Below are 19,916 nucleotides of genomic sequence, written 5' to 3'. Positions count from 1 at the left end.
CCCTTATTTAGAAGCCATTCTCACTTGTGACTCATAAATGAAAGCAGAACACTCTCTCTTCAGAATAAGATGTATTGTAGAATTCCAGATTAAACCTAGGGGAAAATCCATTTTTCTGAAAATTTATGTAGAGTGGAATTTCTCTTAAAAATGTAAGATTTTTTTGTCAAAACTCTGTATTTGTTTAACTTCATCATGTGTTGACTCTGGAACATAATAGAGGTGGTTAGAAGAGTAATGTAAATGTATGCTATATAAATGCTTCACTAGTTTACAAAAACCCAGCCCTGTAAGTAGCCATTGATTTGTTCAATAAATGTTGATTGGCATCATCCATGTGCCAGGTATTATTCTAATCACTCATCTGTTCCCCAGGGAAAGTCATGACTTATGTTACTTGTAGGGAAGATTCACTGATTTATTTGACCTCTAATTTCCAGAGCTAGCTGAGTCCCTGCAGGATGCCTAGTTTGGGAGGCAGTGAATTGGGGAAAGCTTTCTGATCTGCTTTGGGGAGCCCTGAGCTGTTCTTGCTGTATACTGACTTAGGGAGGGATGTGTGGAGGTTGGGCTCTAGCAATTTGTTCTAAAATAATCCCCAAGGCTAAGTATAAACTCTGTCGGTGTCTGCCCCACCTCTCGCCTAACCTTCTTCCCCTACTGGAACCACTGTCACTAACCAGGTAAGATACCAAACACTCCAGTCTTTTCCACTACATAGATACCCCTCAGGTTTTATGTGGCCGTGACTATAACCTGTTAAAGCTGCTTTTAATTTTTCTGTTGTCCCAATTTCACGTATATAAAAATGTTTTACATAGGAATATAACTACATGGGGCAGTAAGGATTTGGGGGAAAATGTGTGTGCATTTGGGAGAGGGTATTCACCAGAAAGTCATCTGATGATACTGCTTAGGTAGTCACTCCATAATTCTCTTAAGGAAGATGACATGTTAAGCTCTCTCGGAAAGGGCTGGACTATTTGTCGCAAAGAAAACACATAGACTGGCCGGGCGCGGTGGCTCAGCCTGTAATCCCAGCACTTTGGGAGGCTGAGCCGGGTGGATCATGAGGTCAGGAGATCGAGACCATCCTGGCCAACAGGGTGAAACCCCGTCTCTACTAAAAATACAAAAATTAGCTGGGTGTGGTGGCGTGTGCCTGTAATCCCAGCTACTCGGGAGGCTTAGACACGAGAATCGCTTGAACTCAGGAGGTGAAGGTTGCAGTGAGCTGAGATTGTGCCATTCCACTCCAGCCTGGGTGACAGAGTGAAACTCCATCTCAAAACAAAACAAAAAAGATGGACTGTTAGGAAATGATGTTCTGTTTCCACAGATGAGCTAACACCACGTTCTCTCCTATTCTGGTTTTTAGAAGCTGAAACACACTGAGAGTGACAAGCTTCAGGTCCAGATCCAGGCTTACCTGGACAATGTTTTTGATGTAGGAGCTCTACTGGAAGATGCTGAAACTAAGAATGCTGCCTTGGAGAGGGTGGAAGAACTGGAAGAAAACATTTCTCATGTAACTACATCTCAGAAAAGGAAAAATTGCTTACATTTCAGCTGGTTGCAAAGCAGAATTAATGTCAGCTTTTATGGTGGTAAATTAAAGGATTTGGAGTATAGGAATGGGCCATACCCTGCAAGAGACAGCTATCAGAAGCTGTTCTGTGTTTTTTCCAAAAGGCAGATGTGTTATGTAAAATGAAATAGAATCCGTTGCTTTGCTTTAGCTCACTTAACTGCTCAGTTTCTGCTGAGGTGCATTTCCTGGCAGTCTTGGTTACAGGCTCAGGCAGAGTGGGGGTGTTTGATGATTGGCATTATGTAAATGATTAGAGGGAAATGAAATATGAGGATTTGGCCTGAGGTGAAGAGGTATCTTCTTATCAACTATGTCCACACAAGCCCATGGACAGGATTAGCTGGTGTCTCTGTGATGCATGTCTGAACATTCCCGTCTTAGGGTACTCAGATTCTAAATAGAGTCATTTCAACAACGGGCATTTTCAAGGACATCGGTGTGCTTTCTCATATATCCTCGTCTTTGAAGAATGTCCTCAGTATCGTTGTCAGCTCTATCACAGGACAGGGTCTCATTTTTCTTTGAGGGATTTTTCTTGCCATAGACTGATTCGAACATGACTCTAAGGGCCTTTAGAGGTTATTTATTCATTCATTAACCACATATTTCAGTAGTAAAAATAATTAACAGAAAAATAGTGCTTCTCAAAAACCCAAGCATTATGAAGACCAAATTCTTTTGGTGAGTCTGGTGGGCACTTTCCTTGATTATGAAATGAAGTGTCTCCTTTTGGAGGATTATTATTTTCTCCTTTGAACAGTTCATTTATTTCTCTCCACATGTTTTTTAAAGAGTACTGCATATGCTCAATTTCCTTCACCTTTCCCCATCACTGTGAAAATGGGTCTCTTCGTGGCTGTGGGTAAGCCAAGTTGGTGAGCCAAAAACCCTCCCTTTAAAAGTGCTCCTGTGACCCAGCTGGCATCTGCTTAAAAAGAGAATTTTACAGGCCCAGTATATCTTCCCTTAGAAGATTTGTGTTATATGCTGAACCCAATCAGTGTAAATCTCCACTCTTCCTCCTTACCTTGCCTCCCTGGTTTTCTTTACTTGTAATGAATTTAAAGGAGATGTTAGAAATCAGAAGTTGCTCAGTGTTAGAGCCCTATGTGAAAAGCAGCTGTTTAACACATGGCTCACCCTGTCTTTCTCCTGAAGCCTCAGCCAACATTGCATGACCATACTTATGTGTCCACTTTTGTAGCAGGCAATCTATTTGAATGGCCTCCCCCAAATGACTTTTATTATTATTATTTTTGTGGGTTTTTTTTTTTTTTGAGATGGAGTCTTACTCTGTCACCCAGGCTGGAGTGCAGTGGCACGATCTTGGTTCGCTGCAACCTCCGCATCCTGGGTTCAAGCGATTCTCCTGCCTCAGCCTCCCTAGTAGCTGGGATTACAGGTGTACTCCACCACACCTGGCTAATTTTTGTATTTTTTAGTAGAGATGGGGTTTCACCATGTTGGCCAGGCTGGTCTCAAACTCCTGACCTCAGGTGATCCACCCACCTCGGCCTCCCAAAGTGCTGGGATTACAGGCGTGGCAACCAGCTTTTATTATTTGCATAGCTTGGGTGGAACCAAGCAGTAGTTGTTTTTCAACTGGCTACCTAGATTGAAAGAACCAAGTTTACTATGTTACCAATTTTCAAAAGCTTTAGCCTGATGGCCCTTTCTTGGCACGGAGTGGGGGATGGAGGTGGACTTTCCCTCCTCTTTCTCCTTACCATCCTCTACCCTTGCTAGCCCCTGCAGAAATGGAGGGAGGCACACTGTGTATGTTGAACACTAAGGAGCGGACATGTGGGTCTTATTAAGAATCATGTCTAAGTTATCAATTCCTGGTAGAAACAAATATGTATTCAGAACCATATTATAAACATTACCATTTCCAGAAAACAACTTGCAGAACACATGCAGGGCCCTGGCCCCTAATGATCTTGGAGCTGCACTTTCTGAGAACTGAGGGCTGATCAAGATGATCCTGTATTGTGACAGCTTTCTTTTCAAAATTTTACAGTTATCTGAAAAACTGCAAGACACAGAGAATGAAGCCATGTCCAAGATTGTGGAACTGGAAAAGCAACTCATGCAGAGGAACAAGGAGCTGGATGTCGTTCGGGTAAGTATAATAATGACAGCTGCCCAGATGGGCATGGTAGGGAACGTACTCCAGCTTTCATCCAGTGGAATGCAGAGTACGTTCATTTCAGAGGAATGCATTGATGCAGCATATTTATTGGAAACCTTTGAGAGGTGATGCTCAGATGAAAACTACACGTAGTTGGCATATGTATACACACGTGTGTGCAATCAGATACTGGGGGTTCAGTATTTCCTTATCACAGATTTTGGAAGCAACAATGTTTTCCCATCTGGAGGAGGCTGAGTTAATTCTGTGGAACACCCATTTGGTTGGAAATAAAAACACAGCATGGATTTAATTCATGCCACTTATTTATTTTTATTAGGACTTGAGCTTCTTTGTATTTTTTTGCTTTGCTTCCACTCAAAACCAGATTTGGTAGTTGCTGTGGAAACAGTGAAATACAACACAGGCTAGGCTTAATGGCATTCACCAAAAAAAAGGGGGGGGATGTGCAAAGCAAAACCAATCCATTTTACTATCAGCTAATCCAGCTATTTTATTTGGCCTTAGTATTGTTTACCTTCTGTGCCAGGTATTTATGGAGTGCCATCCCTGTGCTTGGAATTGTGCTGAACATAAGAACACCAAAATGCCTGGAGAGCTTTAAGGCAAATGGCTTGCCTTTACACCACTGCTAATGAAATGGCACCTTTTATGTGATGGTTATCGTGTCTGTGTGTGTCTGATATCCTGACATGTCCTACAGTTCAGTCCAGGAAATTTATTGTCTGGCACGCCTTCGAGACACAGTTGTAACATATGGACTCAATTCAACTTCAGACTCTTAGATTATTAGTAATAGACAGGGTGTGAAGAATGTTTCCCTGCTTGCTGGAGGTTTGTGGTGAGAGATCGCTTGTACAAGGCCCAGCAAGGAAGTTCAGTTCCATAAAACCCTTTCACTAGAACCTCTATGGGCCTCCCTTATAAAAGGAACCAGGACAGCCTTTGAATTGAAAATTGTAACTTCTTTGTTTTCTGCTAAAAACCTAGACATAAATAAGTAATTAGTGAAGGGAAGCTTTGGCCTGTTTCGTTAACCGCATTACCGATGGGAAAATGTTACAACAATGGCTATCCTGAGCTTGGTCAAGGGGGCGTTGTCAGGGCCAGAGAAAGCCATTCAGGAACAGTCAGCCCCTGGTTACTCATGAGTAGATTATTCCATTCTCTGCAGATTTTTAATCCCAGTCTCGTTTGTATCCAAGTCTGATTTAGGGCCCTTTTGTCTATTGTTAGCTGATATGTGTATCTAAGACTTACAAATAAAAAGGAAGGAAAACATGCACCACCAGAACACCCTCAAGAGATTCCAGAGTCAGCATTCAGGGTCATTTCTGCTCTGTTTCTTTCCACCTGCAGGGAAAATTGAGTTAGCTGCATTTATTAAATGGAAAGAACTTCATTACCAACAACAATAGCTAGAATAAATTACATGCATTACTAGCATACAACTAATAATTAATGAGACTTTATAGGTTCTGGCTGAGTTCCAAAGAATTCCCATTTATATGAGTATCTTTTTTTCTCTTTATCCTCAGTTTGCCAATCTGGTGCAACTAAGTATGAATGTTATGTGAAGATAAACTCTTGACCTTGGACTTTATTGCAGGAAATCTACAAAGATGCAAATACTCAAGTTCACACATTAAGAAAAATGGTCAAAGAAAAAGAAGAAGCAATTCAAAGACAGTCTACCCTGGAAAAAAAGATTCATGAACTAGAGAAACAAGGGACCATTAAAATTCAGAAGAAAGGGGATGGGGATATCGCCATCCTGCCAGTTGTGGCTTCTGGCACATTGTCCATGGGGTCAGAAGTGGTAGCAGGTAACTCTGTGGGACCCACAACGGGGGCCGCTTCCTCAGGACCCTTGCCCCCTCCTCCACCACCACTGCCTCCCTCATCAGACACACCTGAAACAGGTAAGAAGCCTTGGCAGGAGGACTGAGGAAGTTTCGGAATATTTGTATTTCTTCTTTTGCCAACTGTCCACTTCTGTCCTTTGTCCGTTTTTGTTGGCATGTTCTTTAAGAATTGGTTTTCTTGAGTAGTTCTTAATTACATTTTGAGATTAAAATTATAAATCCTCATTTCACATATGTTGAAATATTTTTCCCATTTGTCAGTGAGGACATTTTATGGTTTTTGAAAACAGTCCTTTGTCCTTTTAAGTGTGTTGTTTTCAGACGGCTTTATATGCACATGGCTTATTGCAGGAAAGCCATTCCCCTGTTTTCAAAGTCCATCTGTTTCTTTTTTCTTTGCTAGTGCAAAATGGTCCAGTAACACCACCTATGCCACCGCCGCCGCCGCCACCCCCTCCTCCACCCCCTCCTCCCCCTCCTCCCCCCCCACCGCCCCCTCCTCCTCCTCCTCCTCCTCCTCCTCTCCCAGGCCCTGCAGCTGAGACTGTACCAGCTCCTCCCTTAGCACCTCCCCTTCCCTCTGCACCTCCGCTGCCTGGAACATCTTCACCCACAGTGGTTTTCAACTCAGGATTAGCAGGTAAGAGCACAGAATTCAAACCCAGGTACTCATATCAGAAATGCTGTCTTATCTCGGAGAGTTGAAGCTATTCTTTCAAAGTCCAGGTCTCTTACAATGATGTGTATCTCTTCCTAGTATAAGAAATTCCTGCTGATGTAGCCAATAGAGGGGACATCATCATGCATGGGAGGCACTTTGCTCTGAGTAGTCTTTGTCACAACCACACCCCACAATGGGAGGATCTGATCTCCTACACCATCTTCCTGCCTTCCACTGGCCGAGAATGGAAGAGAGACAAGCTACCTGCTTGAGGATCAGTGCATTTTTGTGGGTTCAGCAGATACTTTCTGGACACCCGTAGTATTCAAAGCTCAGTATTAGGCACAGACATTGAGTGCTTCTGGATCTTTTTTTTTTTAATGGTATTTATGATGTCATCTATAAAAGGGAAACATGCTTTTATGTGTAATTGCCTGGTGTAGGCTTCCAGGCATGTCTTCTGAGCATTTGAGAACATCAGAATTTGCTAGGGTGGATTTAAACTTCAAGGAGGAAGTGCTGCCAACAGCCATATTATCATGCCTTAAAATGCTGCCAAATAATTCATGTCCTCTTGCCAACCAGAAGATAGAAAACAGCATCCTCACCTCACCAGAAATAAAATGGGAGGTAGGGGTTAGAGCAGGAGGAAGAGTCACTCTAATGTCTTGAAATCTAAGCTCTTTGTTTTGACTCACGGAAATAAAGATGATGCTACAAGCCATTTTCCCAGTCCTGAAGTGTTTCCCTGGCATCTGGAATTGCTCTGAGCTTTGCCATCCCTGTGACATGGGGTAATTCTGCCTCCTCATTTACTTCAGCCTGTTCGTGAGGTCTCTTATTTGCAATAAAGAACTACCACTCTAATAGCCTCCATTTCCAAGGCCGTGATAGTTCTCAGAGCCTTTTGCCCAAAGTCTAAAAGCCAGTCGTAGCTGTAAAGATTTCCCAATCTCCATCCCTTCCAGGCTCCCATCTGCAGCTGTGCCAGCTGGTCATCGGGACTCATTCATCCCAATGACTGGAGCCCTTTTGGATGCCCCAGAGTCACCTAGAATAAATTCACTCCACATCAAATCCATGGTTTTACTTCCACCCCGACTTCTATATAAAACTGTCAGGGAAACAAACAAGATTCCAGTTCACAGTAAGGTCCACAGTAAATCAGTGACTTATTTCTACCCTTCAAGATCTTCCCCATCTACCACTTTCTTCTAGAACTTTTATTACTTCTGAAGGAGAAAAGTTGGAGGAGAGTCATCGTGGAACTGATGGACTATGGAATATAAACAGACAAACAAGAAACCTCATATCAAGCCCTGGGAATGTGTTCCATCACCAGGCTGTTGTCAGTAACTGGGTGTGGAAACCCATTATCGTCCCGTGCACCTGGCCACCCTGATTAGGCACTCTTGGTAGCCCCCAAGGCGCACTTGCTGTGAGACGTGTCTGCTGTGGTGTCTCATCTGGGGCTGCTTCCTTTGTCTCTGACAAACGCTGATGTGTGATTTAGCACCCACTTCCACACACCTGAGCACTAACATAGACCTCAGAACCGCCTTAGCTGAGTGAGAACCCAGAGGCTGAGATGTGTCCAGAGCTTCCTTCTGAGGGGCCATGTCCTGTGTGATTGACCTATTTATTAATTGTTTTGCTTGGGCTCTTCCCACTACTTGATTTTAAAAATGTGTTGGCTCTGTCAATTGCCTCAATATTTTAAGGTGTAGAGCTCTGTGCTTGGCTGATAACCAACTGCTTTTAGGGTTTGCTATACTTGGAAGTGGTCCCTGTTGTGGCTCATGCAATTTAGAGGACTGTAGGTGGAAATAGAGGAACTCCTTATTTCCATAAGTGTCCACTAAATGATTGTGAGGGATGTCTTAGAAGCATTATAAGATCCTTATGAGTCTTTGATAGCTCGAGATCAGGCAATTTCTACAAGGCCTTTAATCTCTCTTTATTATTCATCCTTATTTAGACTGTTAATACTTAGTGATTGAAGCCCATTTGGTGAGATGTTCTGCTAATGTGTTCAGTAACACTCTCTCTCACTCTGGAACCAAGAGGCCAGACAGAATCAGGATGCCCAGTAGAATGAAGAGACAGAGCTGAGCTAATATTCTGAAGCCTCCTGAGAAGTCAGAAACCTATGACATCACTTGGCCTCTGGATCCACAGGCAACATGAGGGTCTTATCTCTTCAATGGGCAGGTGTGTTCTTGGAGACCAAGACAGAAGACCAAGAAGAGAGCCCCATAGTTTATCTAGTTGAGAGTTTTCTTTGTATTTTATAGAGAAAATATTAGTAGTGTGAAATATGCATTTGAAGAATAAGGCTTCCTTCCTCAAGTCTGTGATAGAACAACCTGGCTCCCTTTCCCTGGGTAGGTCTCCTGAGACAGGCTGCTGAGCAGGTGGAACCTTTACCGTCTGTCTGGGAGGATGTGCTTGGATCCTCACAATGCGAATTTGGACTTTGGTTGATTGTTTTTCATGTAAAAATTATTCCTATCCTATGGAATGCCTAGTATAGTTCAGTATTGCTGTTTGGTACCACTACGATGAAATAATTTTTTTCTTCCCTCTTCTAAAAAGGATAATTTTTAAAATGAAATAGTTGAGTCTTGGAGGCAGGCCTGAATGGAAATGAATTTTTGGCTCTGTGCTGCCTCGTGAAATGTGTCCAAGAAGCATGAAATTCTATGCTGAGTGCGTGAACCGCTGAGTGCGTGAACTGCTGAGCCACTTGACTCTAACCATATCTAATTTTTTTTTTGTATTTTCTCTGTTCTTTCTGCTTCCACAAAAGATGGGCCAATCAAGCTTTTCTGTAGGTTGCTCCTCACTGAGTGTGTTGAGTATTTGCCATGTGTTTCTGTTGGTCACACTGTGCCTTGACATCTTTCCACTCCATTTTGCTTTGATCCATTGCATTTTGACTTTGTGTCTGCGGGAAGTCTTGGTAGTGGCTGATGATGATTCCAGGTTTGCCCATGCATTCTAGTTGAGCCTACATAAGAGACTATTGTCCTTGAAGCAGACATCCTGGATTCACATGCCCTCTTCCATTCCCTCTGAGAAAAGGTTTTTTTTTTTCTTCTTCTTCTTTTAATTTTTATATTTGTATCTGAGGCTTCAACTCTAAGAACAAAAAAAAGGTACCAGGTGCCCCTTTTCCATTCCCTCCCTCATGCTGTTCTCTGGCCCACTCCAGGGAGCACTCACCCGCCTTTAGCCCGAACCATGGGGACACAGTGTGTCCAGTGGTCACCTGTGTGCCTTCCTCCTCTTCCCACTCCCACCCTGGTTAAAGCCAGGAAAACCTTTCCAAGGAGGAGAACTTTCTTGCCTGTGTTCTGATCTCAGGCTTATTCCTGACCTTGCTAAATAGAAGGGTGGTTGCAAATGGCAAACTTCTAGCGAGCGTCATGCACCTACCATGTCTGTGGGAGGAAGGTAGGAAGCCGTTGGCACCAACCTGTCACCTCAGGTTATGAAAAGACTCCTCTGCAGCCCTTCTGCTGCTCCCCAGATCCCCAACATTGCCAAAGTGCTAGAGGCAATGCTGGGGCAAGTGCTAGAGGAAAGTCTGTTCCTTTGTCTCATTGAGAACATCCATTTTCCTGGGTAGCGTAGACAGAATGCTGTATGGCGAGGAATCTGACACTGTGGGGTAGTGGGGACAAAGGTGTCATGTTTGGTGATGGAGAGGCCTGGTTTGGCTAAAGCTGTGTCTGTTTTTCTGCATGCTTTTGTGTGGATTTATCAGATGACATTCCTGCTGTTTAAATGGCCTTTGTAACTCTGGAGGAATGAGAGGCACTGTCTGTCTCAGTTAATGCCAACTGAGGCAGGCAGGCAGGCAGGCAGGCAGCCAGCTACAAGCTTAGTCGTGTGTTGCTTTTATTTTGTTCTGCACTGAAGTGCTGAGTTCTTCTCCCTGTCTTGCTAATAATGACAAATAGTGAAGCTCCCAAGTAGTGTGGTGGGCTACCCAGGACAGACTGACGAAGCTGAATGTATATGGCTAAATGGTTTGGGAAGACTTCTTTATGATATATGATAGATAAATATAATTTTAAATGGATTACCTTTTTTGGCATATTCCCTCAGAGTGAGAGGAGTTGGCACTCCCCACAGTCCCTTAAAGATACATCCCATTCTCTCTATTAAGAGGTTTTCAGTATTTTTAATGAGTGTATTGATACCTCCTAGTCAAACACAGCTGAATCCTGGGAAGAACTTGCTTTTCAAAAAGAAGGGCAAGGGACTGTGGCCATTTCTGAGTGTGAGAATCCATACAATTCTTTCCTTCCTTCCTTCCTTCCTTCCTTCCTTCCTTCCTTCCTTCCTTCCTCCCTCCCTCCCTCCCTCCCTCCCTCCCTCCCTCCCTTCCTCCCTTCCTCCCTCTTTTTTGAGATGGAGTCTCGCTCTTGTTGCCCAGGCTAGAGTGCAGTGGCGTGATCTCGGTGCACTGCAACCTCTGCCTCCTGGGTTTAAGCGATGCTCCTGTCTCAGCCTTCCGAGTAACTGGGATTATAGGTGCACACTACCACAACTGGCTAATTTTTGTATTTTTAGTAGAGACGAGGGTTTCACCATGTTGGCCAGGCTGGTCTTGAACTCCTGACCTCAGATGATCCACCCGCCTTGGCCTCCCAAAGTGCTAGGACTTTGAGCCACCATGCCCAGCAATTTCTTTTCCTTTTTTCCCCCTTTTATTTATTTTTAAGACGGAGTCTTGCTCTGTATGTACCCCCTTTTTTGTTCTGTTGTCTTAAACATTTTCTTAGGCTGGGCAAGATGGCTCACGCCTGTAATCCCAGCACTCTGGGAGGCCGAGTGGGGAAGCTCGCTTGAGTCCAGGAGTTTGAGACCAGCCTGGGCAACATGTGAAACTCTGTCTCTACAAAAAATATAAAAACTAGCCAGGCATGGTGGCACACATCTGTGGTTCCAGCTACTTGGAGGCTGAGGTGGGAGGATTGCCCGAGCCTGGGAGGTCAAGGCTGCAGTGAGCCATGATTGCGCCACTGCACTGCAGCCTGGGTGACAGAGCAAGACCTCAAAAACCTATTTTCTCATTTAGGCCATTCATATCCCTTAGTCTGCTTGAAATAACCCAGCAGCCAATATATCTTCATCATTGGAATCACCCACAGGAAGGTCTTGCCTGGTGGAAAGTCAGCCTTCATGACGTTGTACTCCTGGTAGTCTAGTCAGCCACTATCTGCAGTCCCTGATCATCTTCTGAGGTTTGTTTGTAAACATGTGGTCTGCAACCAAGAATTTAGGATATACAAATATGGCAAGTTTTTGCCCTCTCTGCTATCTAATAACATGAGTAATAATCTTTGCTCTCCAACACTTTTTATTTGTCCCAACCATTGTCCTAATATTGTAACTGTAATGCAGCAAATTAGTTGCCTGAGTTAAAAGAAAAAAAAAAAAAATCAACCCTTGGCCCTTAGATGGCTTTTAATACAATGATGTGTTAGTCAACCAAATGATGACCTCAAATGGCTCTGGCCAAGGCCATGTGTGTTGTTTTCCAGGTTTAAAAACCTACTTGCGTGCCTCTTGCCAACCTTCCTCCAGTGTTAAAGTGTCATCTGCAAGACTGTTGTCTGATTGTTCCTGAGGGTCGTAGGCTTTTGGTGGGATCTTAATTCCATTCTCTTTGACGTCTTTAGCTGTGAAAATTAAGAAGCCAATCAAGACGAAGTTCAGAATGCCAGTGTTTAACTGGGTTGCTCTGAAGCCCAATCAGATCAATGGCACAGTCTTCAATGAAATTGATGATGAGCGAATTCTGGAGGTATTTTTCTCATTGGTTAGAAACTAGAGGTACACTCTGTGCAGCAAAGCCAACATGGGTGTTCTGTTAACCTGGAAGTGTCAGAGATAAAGTACTAGTGTTTTAAGTCCCTTGATGTAAAGAAGAAACAGATATGTAATATTGGAGAATAACATTTGACACTGTTTTGTAAGGTGGCTCTAAAACTGTGTTTAAAGAGTTATGTTAAATTGGCATAAATGCTTTTGAGCATCTTCAGTGTATGCCACCGAATATAGATCTGACATAATAATTCCTTCCTTTAATTGAGAGAAAGACATAAAAACTTTTGGACTGTAAGTGAATAAGAACTCAATTATCACACTCACTGCCTTATTTGATGGATAATTTTAATCTGTGGCAGCTGTCTATGCAAGCTAATTATTGAAAAGCAATTGAATTAGTGGGTTAGAATCGGTAGTCTACTTGGAGTCTCACCTTGTGAGACTTTTTTTTTATTTTATTTTTCAATTATTATTATTATTATTATTTTTTGAGACGGAGTCTCACTCTGTCACCCAGGCTGGAATGCAGTGGTGCAATCTCAGCTCACTGCAACCTCTTCCTCCTAGGTTCAAGCAGTTCTCTGGCTTAGCCTCCCAAGTAGCTGGGATTACAGGCACACACTACCATGTCTGGCTATTCTTTGTATTTTTAGTAGAGAGCGCGTTTCACCATGTTGGCCAGGCTGGTCTCAAACTCCTGACCTTAAGTGATCCACCCGCCTTGGCCTCCCAAAGTGCTGGGATTACAGGCATAAGCCACCACATCCGACCTATGTTCACTTTTGTATATGTGCCAGAAGTTGTACTATAACAAAAGCAAGAAAAATAGAGCAAGCCATGGCCAAAGACAAGTACTTCATAGAAAAAGTAACGGTTTTGCTTAAGAAACCAACTGTTGGCTTCCGGACTTCATTTTTAAATATAATCCAATTTTCCATGGTCATTCCTCTCTACCTTAGGATTTAAATGTGGATGAATTTGAGGAAATATTCAAGACAAAAGCCCAAGGTCCTGCCATTGATCTTTCTTCAAGCAAACAGAAGATACCACAGAAGGGATCAAACAAAGTGACATTACTAGAAGCAAACAGGGCCAAAAATCTTGCCATAACTTTAAGGAAAGCTGGAAAGACTGCTGATGAAATATGTAAAGCTATTCATGTGTAAGTTCAGGAAAATTATATTCTAGTTAGTTTATGATAAAATGAAAATGAGAAAGTTATGAATTAGTAGATGACAAATATTTCAATAGTGAGACAAGACCTAAGATAAAAGCTGGAGCAATTTTTGATATCCACACTTGAGAGATCTGAACTCTGTGTGTGCTACTTCAAAGTTGAATATGATGCCAACATGAAAGAAGTGGACCAGAAATCACCCTGGGGAGTGTTGTATTAGAACGAGTAACTAATTGTTTTAGAAGAATAACATCTGGATTGTGACATCATTTATTATCTGGGTCTACTCTCTTATGCGGGCCTCCAGCAATGCTTACATAAAAGGAAAGTTGAGCTGAGCGTGGCAGATGTTAAGAAAAGGTAGAAAATGTCAGTTTTCTCTGGAGTATCTGGATTTTATCCAGATTTGTTGAATACAAATTTGATGGCATCTGTGGAATGATACAGTTCAATGCCAGATGCAAATATGATACAGATGCATATTTTAATTTGTAACAACAGGAATGTGAATTGTTTTGCTTTTAGTACTTTCAGGACATGTTAAACAAAGTTCATTTTTTACCTTGAACTGCATAGAAGGCATTGGTTTTAATTCTCTATTAGAAGAATCCTTCTGTTCTTGTGGCCATGGTGACTTTCAAATGTGATGAAGACATTATTCAATGTTTTAGGAACTAATTATTTATAAATTGATTATCTTGTACATTTTGGTTAGAGGCTTAGAGGTGTAAATGACCCTGAGAAATCCTTTGTTCCAATTTTGTGTCCTCAACCAGGGTCATAATCTAGTAGTCCAGTGCCTCCTACAGTCTGTTCTGATTTCTGACATTGAATCCTGAAGTGCAGCCTGGCTTTAAATCTTTATATATCTTGTTTGTCATGATGATTAAGTGTAATTCTATTATTTAGCTGAACAAAGATTGTCCAGAGAATAATAGAGAATAGAGATTGTAACAAATACTTCGTTTGTTCAAATTAAGCATATATCCAAAAAGAACTTCAAGGAATGTATGCACTTAACCTAAAACATTCAGATAATACAGGCATTTGGATGCATTTTTTTCCAAAGAAGAAAAAATACTACCAGACTATTGGTTTAATTGACATATTTTACATAATTCACCAGATATTCTGTAATAATGTGTACAGTGTTAATCTCCTGAATTAGCTGTACTTCACAAGGCCTGTCAACTATGTCTTTGAACCACGAAACCATCAGATGCTTTGGCCTTGGTTCTACCTCTTCCTATTTTCATTTACTCCTGATTCCAGAGGCTTAGAGCTATGCCAGTACCCTAAATACTGAGGATGGCAGTTGTGACAAGGTCCAGGTTTTCAGGAAGAACCAGTGAAGTTACCTGAGGCATAGTCAAGAACCAGCACCAGGGTGGGACTTCACAGGACAACTGGAGAAATCTTAGACTTGTTGATTTAGTATTTGATGAGCTGTACCAGATGGATGATGGATGGATGAACCTGAAAAGATGGATGAACTTGAAAAGGGAGTAGGACGTTTTTCTCTCTAATGCTGATCTCTCCACATCTGTCTTTAGATTTGACTTGAAGACACTGCCTGTAGACTTTGTGGAATGCTTGATGCGGTTCCTGCCAACTGAGAATGAAGTGAAAGTGCTTCGGCTCTACGAGCGGGAAAGGAAGCCTCTGGAAAACTTGTCAGATGAAGATCGGTTCATGATGCAGTTTAGTAAAATCGAGAGGCTTATGCAGAAGATGACCATCATGGCTTTCATTGGGAACTTTGCTGAAAGCATTCAGATGCTGACTCCTGTGAGTGGACTGACTCTGGCAGGGGAGGGGGTCCAAAGAAATGTGGAATCATTATTTTTTAAAGTCTCTCCCAGAATTGCACTCAGTGTGATGGGTTCTAAAGACTCCTTCCCAGAACTTTCTAAATTGCATTTTTATTTCAGCCATCTTTTCCACATTATGTATGCAAAGTAAATTTGAAAAATGGGGAATGTTCATATTCCATATTGCTATTCTTCCGAAAGAATGCCATTTTTTTGTGTCTACAGATGTTCTCTAGATTTCAAAAGGACAGAGGACAAAGAAACTTGGTTCTTTTCTCAAACGTGGTTCCTCTCTGAAGATACTAGTCTTCTGGCGGGGTTGGCAAGACTGAAAATAAGACTTTCATTTCTAAAAATGTTGCCCTGTCTTTAGTGAGCAGACTTACAAGCTTTTGCTGAAAGCTTTATATTTACCATAAGAGTTTTGTTTCTTGGAAGTTTGTTATAGTAAACTGTGGTGATATAGACATAATAGCCAACCATCTCTCATTCCCTTGTGTTAATCTGGTGGAGATTTATGAATATCATAAACTTCAGTTCTCTCCCAATTCTGTTTCTAAATAAACTTTGTTACTGATTATAGTAGTCAGTTCTTTCCCAATTCTGTTTCTAAATAAATTTGTTGGTTTCTGCTTATAGTAGTATGTCTGTTGAAAACATGTTCTGAGAACTTCTGGAGCGTGTTATATTCCCCTCCCTTGTTTTTCATTTTTGATGCCTCCTCCATTGATTTAAAAATATTGATTGTATGACATGATTAGAGGTGGTGGGCAGGAAATTGAGTTCTACTAGAAGAAGCTGTGGACTCTTAACTCTGAGTCCTAGTGGTTATGGATTGGTTACAGATTTTGTGATAAGCAAGTTCCTATGTTACTTGCTATTGTGAACAGTTTCAGTAAAGACCGTGCATGTAACAATATTACCTGAGACCTAGCAAGACAATTAAATTTGTTATACTTAGAAAAAGTAGACTCTCATCATGAAGACTATATGCTCTAAATGTAGGCCTGTTTTCTTCTGTGTTAATATTTACTTGCCAATTAGTTTCCCATTTTTAACATGTCTTTTTTTCCCCTTTTTCTTTCTTTGATTGGAATCTAGCAACTACATGCGATTATAGCAGCATCTGTCTCTATAAAGTCGTCCCAAAAACTCAAGAAAATTCTGGAGGCAAGTGCAGTTTTTCTTGTAGGTATGAAGGGCTACTTCAGCTGCGTTCAGTGCCTGATGTGCTGTACTGATGGGCTTCTGTTTTCACCTTCTCTTTTGCAGATCATCTTAGCCCTTGGAAACTACATGAATAGCAGTAAAAGAGGAGCAGTTTATGGATTTAAACTTCAGAGTTTAGATCTGGTGAGTGGACTAAAAGAAATCTGAGAGCTGTTTGAAGGACAGATGGCTGGCAGAGATGAAGTTAGGGTGGTGGGGGATGTTTTGATGAATATTTTCTGCCATGGGAGGATCAACTGGTACTAATTTTCTGGAACACCATTTGACAGAGAGCACATAAAACCTATAATTACTCATACCCTTTGACTCAGTATTTCCATTTCTAGGAATTTTTTCTCAAGTGTCTGAATTTTGAATGCTGTATTTTATTTATAATTGCAAATTAACAATCTAAAGGTCTAACTGTGGAAATGATTAAATGTGTTGTAACACTAGTTAATACAGTGAACTATTATTCTTCCACCGTTAACATACTGATGAAGAGTGTTCCAAGAAAGATTTGTGTTTAGAAAAGAAAGAAGGGTATGCTTTGCATGTACAGTTGAATTTCAGCTAAGTAAACTATGTGGGGAGAAAGACTGAATGGAAATAGGTTAAAATATTAGCAGAGGTTGGATGGAATCAGGGAATTTTTTCAAACTGCTTTTTGTAAATACTTTTCTATATTTTAAATTTTTGTTGTTGTTGCATGCAAGGTGCTCTAATTTTCAGAGTCACTTAACTAATGTGAACAAGACTATAGAAAATCCTCCATGGACTCCCTCCAGGCTGTGCAGGCCTAACGTGATTGCCACATGAGAAGGCTGGGCAGTGGGTTGAGTCCCCAGACCAGGGAGCTAGTTATTTAATAAGGAGTGTCCAGTCAGTCACAGTTCTGGCCTCTAGCAGATCATGATCAGTTAAGCATGTCTGTTTCAGGTCTTCACTGGCTAGGAAATAAGGGAGGGGCTAAGCTAAATGTAAAAACTGGAGCATAGGAGTCCTGCTGTGTAGGAAGCACCTGCATGCACCTGCTGGCTCTACATGCCCATTTCTCCTCCGGCTCTTCACTTTGAAGAGCACTAAAATTAGAGCTGTCCTGCTTTTAAGGCAAGGAAGGTGGGATAGCAGATGCAGGGCTGGGAGAGTTCATGTAAGTCCAGTAATCAGTGTCCCCCTTATCCAAGGGGGCTGTGATCCAAGACCCCCAGTGGATGCCTGAAACCTCAGATAGTACTGAATCCTATATATACACTGTTTTTTTCCTAGAGATGCATATCTGTTACAAAGTTGAATTTATAAATTAGGCACAGTGAGAGATTCACCATAACTAAAAAATAAAATAGGCCAGGCATGGTGGCTCACACCTGTAACCCCAGCACTTTGGGAGGCTGAGGCAGGCGAATCACCTGAGGTCAGGAGTTTGAGAGCAGCCTGGCCAACATGGCGAAACCCTGTCTCTACTAAAAATAGAAAAATTAGCTGGGCTAATTTTTGGTAGTGGGCACCTGTAATCCCAGCTACTCGGGAGGCTAAGGCAGGAGAATCACTTGAACCCGGGAGGCGGAGGTTGTAGTGAGCCAAGACTATGCCACTGCACCCTGGGCAACAGAGCGAGAATCCATGTCAATAAATAAATAAATAAATAAATAAATAAATAAAGTAGTTAAATAAAACACGTTACTTGAACACAAACACTGCAATAGGCGGCAGTTGACCTGATAACCCAGATGGCTACTAAGTGACTAATGGCAGGTAATGTTTACAGCGTGGATCCACTTGACAAAGGGGTGATTCTTGGTCTAGAGGGGGTGGGAATGGCACGTGCGAGGTTTTATCATGCTACTCAGAGTGGTGCGCAATTGAAATCTGATGAATTGTTTATTTCTGTAATTTTCCACTTAGTATTTTTGGATACCTGAAACCTGTGGGTTTCCTGAAACCATGGGAAGTAAACCTGTGGGTAAATAGGAACTACTGTAGAGGAAAGCTGTGAACCATTCTTAGGTGCTTAGAGTCATCCCTATAGTTAAGTATGTACCCTGGCTGGAAAGTCCTCGAGCCAGTTAAGCATCAGTGGACTGGTTCACTAAGGAACAAATGGAATCCTGACCCTCCTCTGGGAATGCTCCAGCCTGTTGGGCGACTGTTACTCAGTTAATGACTCCGGGTGGGAAATCGTCATCTGAGGGGTAGGTCTCATGTTACCCTTTACTCTTGTACCTAACCCATGTTCCCTTTTGTTTTCAGCTCTTAGACACAAAGTCAACAGACAGAAAGCAAACACTGTTGCACTATATATCCAATGTGGTGAAAGAAAAATATCACCAAGTGTCCCTGTTTTATAATGAGCTTCATTATGTGGAAAAAGCTGCTGCAGGTACTTGATTTCAGCTATTACCGTTCGTCTTGGGTATTTAATGCCTTTAATTGTGGTGGAGCCATTCCCTGCTTAAACACTTTTCAGAACCCATTTAAAAAGCCAAGGCTAAGAAGTCAGACACACTGAGCTGGAACACATCGGCCGTGGTGTTGTCCACCCCTGAGAGCAGAAGAGAACGTGGGTGTAAAGGTGATCTCTGTGTCCTTTCTGTAAGATACAGGCCACTGAGCGTCATGTCCCTTCCCTCTTTTATTCACTGCCCTTTTTATTCTGCTGCTGTTGTATGAAATGTGAGAATGAGACTCTGAGAATCATCACCCAGCAAACACTTTTAATTTGATTTTGTGCCATTCTACTTGCTCAAGTGTGGTAGTTGTAAACATTTTGCCTCTGCCTGGACACTAGTTAAATTATCAGCACTTCTTGGTTGCTACTTTGCTAAGAAAGGTATAAATTTTCTCACTTAAATCATCTGTGACTCTAAGATAGCTGGGATATACAAGGTAATAGTATCTCCATTATTATAGGTAAGAAAATTGAGATTTTTCGAGGTTAAATGTCTTGCCCAAAGTCACATGAGTAGAAAGTGATAGAAACAGGACTAGAAACCTGGTCTTACTTCTCATGAAGTGTATCATCCAATGTACCATGTTCCCTCAAAAGCATATTTGATTAGAAAAAGGAATGATACACAGATTGACCTTACAGTCATTTATAGGCTGTGATTCTCAAATTGTGATATCAAACTGTAAGCAGCCAGTGTTTATTATAAATTCAGATTCCTGTGGGGTACCTCAGGCATCTCGAATTTTGGAGGGTGAGGCCTTCTCTAACTGAGCCAGGGTAAATGGCTGCTGCTTCTGTGTTCTCACTAAAGAACACTCTGTTCTACCCTCTCGTGCAAGATTTCTCATATTGTATTACAACAATTTGCATGTCCATTGCAATCTGTGCACTTTTTTTTTTTTTTTTAGACAGGGTCTTGCTCTGTGGCCCATGCTACAGCACAGTGACATGATCACAGCTCACTGCAGTCCTGACCTGCCAGGCTGAAACGATCCTCCCACCTCAGCCTCCTGAGGAGCTTGGACCACAGGCACACACCACTATGCCCAGCTAATTTTTAAAATTTTTGTGGAGATGGGGTCTCCCTATGTTGCCTAGGCTGGTCTTGAATTCCTGGGTTCAAGTGATCCTCTCGCCTCAGCCTCCTAAAGTGCCGGGAG

At 42.0% G+C, this 19,916-nt stretch overlaps 1 protein-coding gene across 10 annotated transcripts in view; it reads left to right on the top strand.

Moving 5' to 3' along the window:
* The window catches only part of FMNL2 (formin like 2), a 328,925-nt gene that overhangs the window by 292,192 nt on the left and 16,817 nt on the right, over positions 1 to 19,916 (top strand). For 6 of the 10 annotated variants that reach the window (XR_004370380.2, XM_032755705.2, XM_032755710.2 and 3 more), the window contains exons 12-22: positions 1,379 to 1,528; positions 3,612 to 3,713; positions 5,353 to 5,665; positions 6,012 to 6,248; positions 9,079 to 9,099; positions 11,963 to 12,087; positions 13,070 to 13,272; positions 14,841 to 15,075; positions 16,200 to 16,268; positions 16,371 to 16,451; positions 18,558 to 18,687. Coding sequence is in view for 9 of the 10 variants with exons in the window: in XM_032755705.2 (XP_032611596.1) it covers positions 1,379 to 1,528; positions 3,612 to 3,713; positions 5,353 to 5,665; positions 6,012 to 6,248; positions 9,079 to 9,099; positions 11,963 to 12,087; positions 13,070 to 13,272; positions 14,841 to 15,075; positions 16,200 to 16,268; positions 16,371 to 16,451; positions 18,558 to 18,687 (1,666 nt within the window). In the remaining variant the exon portion in view is untranslated. The remainder of the gene's footprint in view (positions 1 to 1,378; positions 1,529 to 3,611; positions 3,714 to 5,352; positions 5,666 to 6,011; positions 6,249 to 9,078; positions 9,100 to 11,962; positions 12,088 to 13,069; positions 13,273 to 14,840; positions 15,076 to 16,199; positions 16,269 to 16,370; positions 16,452 to 18,557; positions 18,688 to 19,916) is intronic. The other 4 variants (XM_032755709.2, XM_032755713.2, XM_032755711.2 and 1 more) reach the window with 1 other exon arrangement.

Source organism: Hylobates moloch, unplaced genomic scaffold (genome assembly GCF_009828535.3).
Source record: "Hylobates moloch isolate HMO894 unplaced genomic scaffold, HMol_V3 SCAFFOLD_1, whole genome shotgun sequence".
In the NCBI taxonomy this organism is placed as follows: Eukaryota; Metazoa; Chordata; class Mammalia; order Primates; family Hylobatidae; genus Hylobates; species Hylobates moloch.
Note: the sequence above shows the minus strand (reverse complement) of the source record. Positions and strands in the feature narration are given on the sequence as shown.